The sequence below is a fragment of the Homarus americanus genome, unplaced genomic scaffold, assembly GCF_018991925.1.
Source record: "Homarus americanus isolate GMGI-L3 unplaced genomic scaffold, GMGI_Hamer_2.0 scaffold40248, whole genome shotgun sequence".
Classification (NCBI taxonomy): Eukaryota; Metazoa; Arthropoda; class Malacostraca; order Decapoda; family Nephropidae; genus Homarus; species Homarus americanus.
Window position 1 is genome coordinate 9,275,838 of NW_024712526.1, and position 11,028 is coordinate 9,286,865.

The 11,028-nt window shown below is 39.8% G+C and overlaps 1 protein-coding gene across 1 annotated transcript in view; it reads left to right on the forward strand.

Moving 5' to 3' along the window:
• The first annotated feature begins 8,490 nt into the window (after nucleotides 1-8,490).
• The window catches only part of LOC121862279 (balbiani ring protein 3-like), a 14,433-nt gene continuing 11,895 nt past the window's right edge, over nucleotides 8,491-11,028 (forward strand). Inside the window, exons 1-2 of the mRNA XM_042360406.1 lie at nucleotides 8,491-8,630; nucleotides 9,321-9,424. Of these exons, the coding sequence (XP_042216340.1) occupies nucleotides 8,522-8,630; nucleotides 9,321-9,424 (213 nt within the window). The 5' untranslated portion in view covers nucleotides 8,491-8,521. The remainder of the gene's footprint in view (nucleotides 8,631-9,320; nucleotides 9,425-11,028) is intronic.

Consider the following 11,028-nt stretch of genomic DNA (forward strand, 5'->3'; position numbering starts at 1 on the left):
AATGTAATTTTTTGTTTAATATAATATACTCTAACCAATATATTATTAGGTACATTAAAAAATAAATATTAATCAGGAAATTACCGATGTGGTATTGCAACTCCCTTAGCAACCAGCAACCAATCAGCTTCGAGGAACAGCAACGCGTCGCTAGGGAAGCCAAAACGTGGGCAGAACTTTGATCGATACTAAATTGGTGCTAAGAGCTACTGTATGTATGAATTATTAATGTTCATGACGGCTCATTAACCTCCACACATTACAGATATTACACACAGGAGTTATTTACAGTGTAATAATTGAAGTGGGTGTTATAACAGGGCTCTGAGTTGGCGCGTGACCATTGAGCGAAACTAGTGTGGGTTAAAGCAACGTTTTACCGTCGTTCAGTTCGTTATAAAAATTCAGGGATGTTAGGATATACAGTATAATATATGTGTATATCCCTCAAAACATCTGTATCCGTGTATATGTTAAGTATAGGGGTTAATCTTGGCCTACAGATGCAATACAATTTTTTTTTACACATACAAACATACATACATACTGACGTTAATCCCATTACGTCGAATCCAAACGATATATAGAAGCCAATTTCCTAACGTCAATATATACGCTAGTGAGATGAAGTCCATCCTATAGTAATCAATACCACTGACTGATAACCATATACAGCATACATAGAAGTCAATCCTATACCATCCTATACCACTGACTGATAACCACACAGTATACATAGAAGTCAATCCTATACCACTGACTGATAACCACATACAGTATACAGAGAAGTCAATCCTATACCACTGACTGATAACCACACAGTATATGTGTCAATCCTATACTACTGACTGATAACCACATGTTAGTATACAGAGTAGTTGGAATCTCATACCACTGACAGATAACCACACAGAATACATAGAAGACAATCCTATACCACTGACTGATAACCACATACAGTATACAGAGAAGTCAATCCTATACCACTGACTGATAACCACACAGTATACATAGAAGTCAATCCTATACCACTGACTGATAACCACACAGTATACATAGAAGTCAATCCTATACCATCCTATACCACTGACTGATAACCACATACAGTATACAGAGAAGTCAATCCTATACCACTGACTGATAACCAATACAGTATGCATAGAAGTCAATCCTATACCATCCTATACCACTGACTGATAACCACACAGTATACATAGAAGTCAATCCTATACCATCCTACACCACTGACTGATAACCACACAGTATACATAGAAGTCAATCCTATACCATTCTACACCACTGACTGATAACCACACAGTATACATAGAAGTCAATCCTATACCACTGACTGATAACCAATACAGTATGCATAGAAGTCAATCCTATACCATCCTATACCACTGACCGATAACCAAATAGCTATACATATATAGAAGCCAATCCTGTAATGTCAAATCCTAGTAATGTGTAGAAGTCAATTTCGTGGTATCGGGCGTTTTGTGAGAGATAAAAGCCAATTTTTTTTCTGTAGTAGCGATATATAGAAGTCAAACCCTATAAGAAATGATGTGGAAGCGATATGTGTAGACCAATAACTATATAAATGTCCAGCGATAGTATTATATAGAAGTCAACCCTGTATATAACTCTGGTACAGAGATATCATAGAAGTCAATCCTATATCGTTGAATGGTAGCGTAAAAATATACTCGTATATAGAAGTCAAACCCTTAACAGTCAACTCCAGATCCCTTTTGTGTGTGTGTGTGTGTGTGTGTGTGTGTGTGTGTGGGTGTGTGTGTGTGTGTGTGTGTGTGTGTGTGTGTGTGTGTGTGTGTGTGTGTGTGTGTGTGTGTGTGGGTGGTTAAAAAATAATCATCCCCTTATTGGCCCTCTAGTGTGACGTCATCAGGCGTACTCATAAACGATAACTTAACCAAAACAAGACATCGCAAATCACCTTCAGTATAACACGGAGTAAAAAAAACAAATAATATTAATAACTTCAACACATCATAAATGTCATACATAATTATACACTTATACAGTAATTTAAGTACAAGTTAAAACTGCATTCCCATCTTATTAAAACAATTACGGAATATTACCACCTCTTAACTGTATTTTTAGGGAGTTTATTCGTAAAGGAGGTAAATTAGGATACATTTTGTTTTTACTTTGAATAGTTAGAAGGTTGAAATAAATAAAGGTTTATTCTAAAAAGTAATTAAGTAAGATTGGTCTTTTTTTTTTCCTCGTATCCCTCAATCAGGTGACGTCATCAGACCTAATCATAATTTACGTTTTTTATGTAAATTTATATATTTTATTGAAATTTATTAAAAAAAATTATTGCTTATTTTGTTTTAACATCAGAGGAGAAACTTAAGGGTGTGATTTATTGTAGTAACTAACTTTAACTACTGTAAATACCGAACCAACTAACTGATTAACCTCTGGAGTTGTCCCTCAAGGTCGAATGTGAGTGTAGTACCTTTAGCGTTATGCATGCATGTTGAGTGGTAACTTGAGTGGTAGTGAATATTGGAGCAGTAACTTGAGTGAAAGTGAGTAGTGAAGCAGCAGTAACTTAAGTGGCAGCAGTAACTTGAGTGGTAGTGAGTATTGAGCAGCAGTAACTTGAGTGGCAGCAGTAAAGTGAGTGACAACAGTTACTTGAGTGGCAGCAGTAACATAATATAGGTGAACTTTTGGTGATACTTAAAGGGCACACATATTGTACAGTTCTCTATGTATAACTCCCCTCTACAAGCCACAGTGGACCATCACAATACTGTAGTTTAGTTTCGTAGCGATCTGTAGAAGTAAAAATAACAAAAACATGTGACGTCAAGTGATAATGTGTAGAAGTCAATTACCAGCGATATGTAGTCTTTAACTTCGAGTGCTGGCTATACGTAGAAGTCAAACCACTGATTTAAAAGTTGGCGATATTTTAGCAATAGGTCTTAACTTCGAGTGCTGACGATATGTAGAAGTCAAACCACTGATTTACAGGTTGGTGATATTTTACAAGTCAACAATTAGCGAGAAGCGGAAATTATTCTTAACAGTGAGAGATAGAAAAGATATATGTAGAGAATCCATCTTCACACTGAACTGTTTGTGATATTTACCAAGAACTTCTGTACAGTTGTCGGTTACAGCAGGTAGATGGTGCTTGCCGGAACAATAACAAAGTACAGTAATCAGAACCCATTCAAAGTATCAGAATCCATTATAAAGTATCAGAACCCATTATAAAGTATCAGAACCCATTATAAAGGATTAGAACCCATTATAAAGGATCAGAACCCATTATAAAGTATCAGAACCCATTATAAAGTATCAGAACCCATTATAAACTATCAGAACCCATTATGTATAAAAAAAATCATTCGTAATAAAAGATGCTATAGCGATATAACAGTCAGGTAGTGATATATTATAAGAGTCACGATGGTAGTGGTATTATAAGTCAGGTGATAGCGATATACGGTATATAGTCAGTCCAAATACAGTGTGGTGACGATATATGTACGTACTGACGATGTAATGTATGTGCTGACGATATACTGTGCTGACGATATAAAGTGCTGACGATATACTGTGCTGACGATATAAAGTGCTGACGATATAAAGTGCTGAAGATATATAGTACTGACGATATAATGTACGTGCTGACGATATACTGTGCTGACGATATAAAGTGCTGAAGATATATAGTACTGACGATATAATGTACGTGCTGACGATATAAAGTGCTGAAGATATATAGTACTGACGATATAATGTACGTGCTGACGATATACTGTGCTGACGATATATAGTGCTGACGATATACTGTGCTGACGATATAGTACTGGCGATAAAATGTATGTACTGGCTGTATAAAGTGCTGAAGATATATAATGCTGACGATATATAGTGCTGACGATATAATGTGCTGACGATATACTGTGCTGACGATATATAATGAGAGATGTGAAGTAAAGAGAAGCACACGTCTGTATATTTGTCAAGACTGATCCTGGTAAAGACACTTACTTATATGTATCGTACTCAGAAACTGTATATATTCCCATGAACTGGTCTGAGAATGCGGAGTGGTGATGCTACATAAGTAAATTCACAGGCATTTTTTTTATATATATACATATATATATAAGGTAGTAATGTTTTGGATTATAATATAGTTAAACGAAGGAAAATTATGTCTGTCAGTGTGGTTTATTTAGTGACTATGGTGAAATTTATGCCATAGGTTAATTGTGGTTTTGAGTACCATCCAATATAAACATTTGGAATCTTTAAAAGCCTGTCATTCTCTTTGGCACGTGTATAAGGCCAAGTGTATGTGTGTTGATTGCAGTTCACTCTTTTCATCTGCTAATAATATCTGCCATTTTTCACCCCAAAATGGCACCACCAGAAAATCTTCCTATAATGTGAAGTGAGTTACATTTCTCCGTTATACTTCTCTGCTATATATATATATATATATATATATATATATATATATATATATATATATATATATATATATATATATATATATATATATATATATATATATATATATATATGTCAAGTGCTAGCGATGTATAGAAGTCAATTTTAACGTCATGTTGGTGTGGTAACTACAGGAGCCACACACCAATGTACAGTTGTATTATTATTACTACTACAGTTAAAGTGAAGGATAATTTTAGCTCCGTTAATTTATTTCTTGTTATTTTTTTGATGGGATCTTTACCGATTTGTTTGTCAATAACTAACCAAACCAAACCTAGTATAATCTAACTTAACCTAACCTAGTATAATCTAACTTAACCTAACCTAGTATAACCTAACCTAACCTAACCTAGTATAATCTAACCTAACCTAATCCATAATCCAACGAGTCTAGGATAATTCTCACAATGTTGGATTATTACACTATACTCTTACAAGACATTCAAACTCACTCTTTCCATTATTCACTACCAGGTTTACATTCAATACACTATAACGAACATATTAGCGATTAAACCAACCTTAAACCAGAAATAAAACGGAGCTAAATTAAACCTTTACTCTCTAGTTACCTCCACACGTCACCCACCATGGTTCAGAATGTGGTCCAGCTAAGTAGTAAATAATATCTCAGTATTTCTCGTGGTGGCAAGACGTTCCTCTACTCGAGTGAGATGCGTTGTAAACAAACCCTCAGAACTTGGTTGGTTATGATGTCGTATGATAAGAGAAAACAAATAAAATCTAGCCTAACCAAATCTAACGATACTTAACCAAAAAAAAAAAAAAAAAAGCCTGACCTAACCAAAACAAACCTAACCTAACCTAACCAAACCCAACCAAAAACAAACCTTCCTAAATTTACTTGAATCACTTGCATCATGATGAGTTTTGGGGCGTCATTCAAACCATACAACTTTGACAACAATTTCATACTTACTGACGTCATCTACACCTCTATATATATATAATCCCAGGACGCTAAAGGTTTGTCTGCAGTGTATCTCGTGTGGTGAGGTCGTCCACTAAACTCTCCACTCTTGTACTCCGCATGTGGCCTTCTATGTACATACACTAATAAACGGGTTGAGGACCTTCATAGCCTTTTAATCTAACCTTCTGGAAAATTGATCGCGTGAGTCGGGAGGTCAGTACTGCTCCTCATGGTGTTTATAGGGCAAAGGTCAAGGTAGTGTGTGTGTGTGTGTGTGTGTGTGTGTGTGTGTGTGTGTGTGTGTGTGGCGGAGGGGGGTAAGTAAGGAAGTATATAGTTGTTTTATATGTGATATATACACATGTACACATACACAAATACGTCTAAAACACATACATACACACACACACACACACACGTCTAAAACACATACATATACAGTACACACATCTAAAACACACCCACACACACCACACACATAAAAAAAAGAAAAAACAAACTCCCAAATATTAAAAATAAAAACCCACATCATCTACTAAAGGATTCACGATAATAAACAAGATTCTGGAACTAAAATACAATATGCAGTTATTATTTCCGTAGCAGCAGCCGGAGATGATAATAACAAGAGACACGAAGACGAACAAAAAAGTACACTTATATCACTAGTTCTTCAGGCGGCACTGATGAGATACTGAGGCAATATCAGCTCTTGGGTGTGGGAAGAATCAGCTGTTCTCTCTCTCTCTCTCTCTCTCGTGTGTGTGTGTGTGTGTGTGTGTGTGTGTGTGTGTGTGTGTACCAGGTAGATTCTGTTCAATCCTATTATTCTTATTAATTTCTGTCCTGACCATCAATGCGACACACACACACACACATGCACACACACACACACACACACACACACACACACACACACACACACACGCGTCTGGGAATACCGTCACGAGGAGGAGGGGAGTTCAGGACAGCTGTGGAGGGAAGGAGGGGAGAGAGAAGCTTGGCTGACGTCCAACACCACCACAGGGAGGGAGGGAAGGGGAGAGAAAAATAGGGAGGGAAGGAGGACAGATGGAGGGGAGGAAGGAGGGGGACAGAGAGGTGAAGGGGAGAAAAGGGACGAAAGGAGGGAGGAAGGAGAGACAGAAAATAGAGGGAGGAAAGGAGACAAAAGGGAGAAAGGGAGGGAAAGAGGGAAAGCAAAGGCGACGAGAGAGAGAGAGAGAGAGAGAGAGAGAGAGAGAGAGACGAAGAATGATGAAAGGTGATGCTGTGTGTGTGTGTGTGTGTGTGTGTGTGTGTGTGTGTGTCATCAGTAAGTTACGGTGACAGCTGTCTGGTCACAAGCCAAGTGGAAGAGAAAGAAGAGAGAATTTACTTTAAAGGTTAGGTTAGGTTAGATTAAGTTAGGTTGGGTTAGATTAAGTTAGGTTGGGTTAGATTAAGTTAGGTTAGGTTAGGTTTTTATATGATTCTAAGTTAGGTTAGGTTAGGTTAGCTTGAGCCTATCAGAACTGGGGCCTAATCTTAACGGGTGGTTGAGTTAAGACTAGATTAGGTCAGGATTAGGTAGGATACATTAGGCGCAGTTATTTAGGGCGTACAAGGGTCTATTAGAACTGGGGCCCATTAGAACTGGGGCCCATTAGAACTGGGGCCCAAAGAACCAATTACAGTATATAGCAGGTGAATTATTACGACACTGAGAATCTAATCAGACCAGAGTTACGACACACACACACACACACACACACACACACACACACACACACACACAGATGGTCGAGTGACAAACATAATTATGTGTAAGCTTAAATAATGATAAAATGTGTTTGTTGAGATAAGATACCCTGCTCTGTGTGTGTGTGTGTGTGTGTGTGTGTGTGTGTGTGTGTGTGTGTGTGTGTGTGTGTGTGTGTGTGTGTGTGTGTGTGTGTGTGTCTGTGTGTTAGTGATAAAGAGTGAAAGAGTGAGTGAGTGAATCAAAGTAAGTGAAAGTGAGTGAATGAGAAAGAGTGAGTGAATGAGTAAGAGTGAGTAAGAGTGAGTAAGAGTGAGTAAGAGTGAGTAACAATGAGTAAGTAACAGTGAGTAAGTGACAGAGGATATCGCCATGGGATGTCCGGTGCAAGATAGTAAACTATTTCTACGCATGACTAACACACACACACACACACTTGGCATAGTTTCATATACCATCAAGGATAGAGGAGGTATTGCCTTCACTGGACCTCTGTTATACACTATCCCACCACCCTCCTATCCGAGACTATACTGTACTAGCCAAGGAGACTTAACACTACATAGAATCCAACAATTGACTTTTAATGGGGACAATTTGAACCACATCTCCACAATAGTCTTCCATGCAGCTTCAAGACCCTTCGTTAACCTGCATTATCAAGGTATGAATTTGTGATTCCTCTGTATATACATATATTTCAATAGCTCTTATCTGTTCTATATACCGAACTATTACCGCACCTTCGTCACCTTTCAAGAGCTTAATGTTACAGATCCTTCAGTAGTACCGTCACACAAGAAACACTTCAGGTATAGAACTTCCAGAACCTGTGCTATAGAAACCTCTCCACCCCCCCCCCCCAAAGAGATATGTTGTTATGAAGTTTTATTTAAGAACTTCTGTCATGCCAAATACACAACGTTCCCTTCACACTTCTAGTCTAATCTAACCCAATCCAAACTAACCTAAACTAACCCAATTCAACTTTATCCAACACAACCCAACCCACACAAAAACACCTGCAGAAGCGGACAAAACCTGCAGAAGCGGATAAAACCTACAGAAGCGGACAAAACCTGCAGAAGCGGACAAAACCTACAGAAGCGGACAAAACCTGCAGAAGCGGACAAAACCTGCAAGCGGACAAAACCTGCAAAACTGCAGAAGCGGACAAAACCTACAGAAGCGGACAAAACCTACAGAAGCGGACAAAACCTACAGAAGCGGACAAAACCTGCAGAAGCGGACAAAACCTACAGAAGCGGACAAAACCTGCAGAAGCGGACAAGAACGACGTCTACTGCAGGTGGTGAGGAACAAGAGGGAAGATGCGGCGGCAGGTCCTCCTCCTCTATCTGACGGTGGCGTCGGCGGCATTCCTGTGGGAGGCGACGACGGCGAGGAGGCAACGACACACTCCTGCCAAATTACAAAGAGGTGAGGGATATCTCTCTGTCTGCCTGTCTCTGTCTGTCTGTCTGTCTCAAATAGATAAGGATTAGTTGGTTCAATTAAAGCTCTGTCTATCTGTCTGTCTGTGTATTTGATAGTGTGCCCATCTGTCTGTCTGTCTGTCTCTGTCTGTCTCAAATAGATAAGGATTAGTTGGTTCACTTAAACTCTGTCTATCTGTCTGTCTGTGTATTTGATACTGTGCCCATCTGTCTGTCTGCCTGTCTCTGTCTGTCTGTCTGTCTGTCTCAAATAGATAAGGATTAGTTGGTTCAATTAAAACTCTGTCTATCTGTCTGTCTGTGTATTTGATAGTGTGCCCATCTGTCTGTCTGTCTGTCTCTGTCTGTCTCAAATAGATAAGGATTAGTTGGTTCACTTAAACTCTGTCTATCTGTCTGTCTGTCTACCTCTCTATCAATCTCTCTCTGTGTAATGTTTGCTGTGTGTGTGTGTGTGTGTGTGTGTGTGTGTGTGTGTGTGTGTGTGTGTATTATCCAAACTCATATTAGCATTACCTAACCTTACCTTACCTTACCTAACCTAACCTAACCTTACCTTACCTTACCTAACCTTACCTTACCTTACCTAACCTTACCTAACCTTACCTTACCTTACCTTACCTTACCTAACCTTACCTAACCTAACCTAACCTAACCTAACCTAACTTTACAGACGCGTGTACTGACCATTCCACCGTCAAGGAGTTGATCATGAAGGCTAGGTGCAGGGCAGTGGAACAACCTCTAAAGTTGCCCGTCCCTAAAGGCTTCGACACTGTAAGTAGGCTGTACTGTATCACGGTAACCTGTAGTAGTGCAGGTCAAGGCTGTATGGGTCATGTTAGGTTAGGTTAGGTTAAGTTACGTTAGGTTAGGTTAGGTTAGGTTAGATTAGGTTAGGTTAGATTCTATCTCTTTGTGTTCTCCACCTATTACTACATAAAACGCACACACAAACACACACACACACACACACACAGCACTGACCACCCTACTCGAGCGATCATACAAAAACAAAACAAAAAAATGAAAAACAAAAGAGGATCATGTCGGCCATATTGGATCAAATCACAATACAAGATGGCGTGAAGGGAAGGATGGGAGGGAGGGAGGGAGGGAGGGAGGGAGGGAGGGTGGGGTAGGGTACTTAGGGTAGGGGGAGGGAGGGAGGGGAGGGGCAGGGAAGGGGTTGGGTAGGGTAGGGGAGGGAGGGAGGGAGGGAAGGGGAAGGGAGGGAGGGAGGGAGGGAGGGAATGGTAGGGTAGGGAGGTAAGGTATTAGAGGTGAGTCCAACCATTCTTGTGTCCTGTGAGCTAATGGCCGGTGGAGTAAGGAAGGAAAGGCGGACGAATGGAAAACGATGGTCGCCAAAACCGATAACAACACTGTCAGCGGAGAGAGAGAGAGAGAGAGAGAGAGAGATAACAAACCTCAGCTGCTTCGGGATAACACACTTTTAACCTTGCAAGCTACAGCCTGCAACCCCTCCCCCAACCCAGACGCCCCCAGAGTCGCAAGATAATTCCTCCTAAGTGAAGATGTAAAGATCCGCACACACACACACACACACACACACACACACACACACACACACACACACACACACACACAAAATAGATTACGATGAAATTTAGACACCCCAGATTATTTCACCCAGATTATTACAGGTTTAGGTTAGATTAGGCTAGATTAGGTTAGGTTAGATAAGGTTAGATTAGGTTTAGGTTAGGTTAGATTAGGTTAGGTTAGGGTTAGGTTAGGTTAGCCACTAGGAATACGAAGGTTCTTATAGCCGGCTGATCAAATATTATGGCATTTTTACACTTTTATTACACCATAGTAAAAGTTTTGACGAGGTGAGAGAAGGAGTAGGAAGAGGAGGAGGAGGAGAGAGAGGGAAGGGGAGGGAGGAGGAAGAGTGGGGGGAAGGAGGTGAAGGAGAAGTAGGAATAGGAGGAGGAGATGATGAGGAGGACGACGAAAGGGGTGAAGGAGGGGGAAAATGAGGGGTGAGGAGGAACAGGAGAAGAAAATGGGGTAAGAGAAAGAGAAAGAGGAAGGAGTAGAGGGACAAAGAGTGGAAGGAGGAGGAGGAGGAGAAAGAGGAAGAACAAGAAAAAAAAATGAACAAGAACAACAACAAAAACAACAAAAGAACAAAGAACAAGAAGAATATGAAAAAACAAGAACAAAAAGAGCAAGAACAAAAACAAAAATAACAAAAAAGAACAAGAACAAGACACCTAAGAGAAGACAAACCATTAGTGTCATCTTCAGGTGTAAAAATACTGACTATTTTCGTTCCAATAACAACCTCAAAAATGGTGAGGTCACGGGGGGGGAGGGGGGTAGAGGAAGGAGAGGAGGAGGAGGAGGAAGAA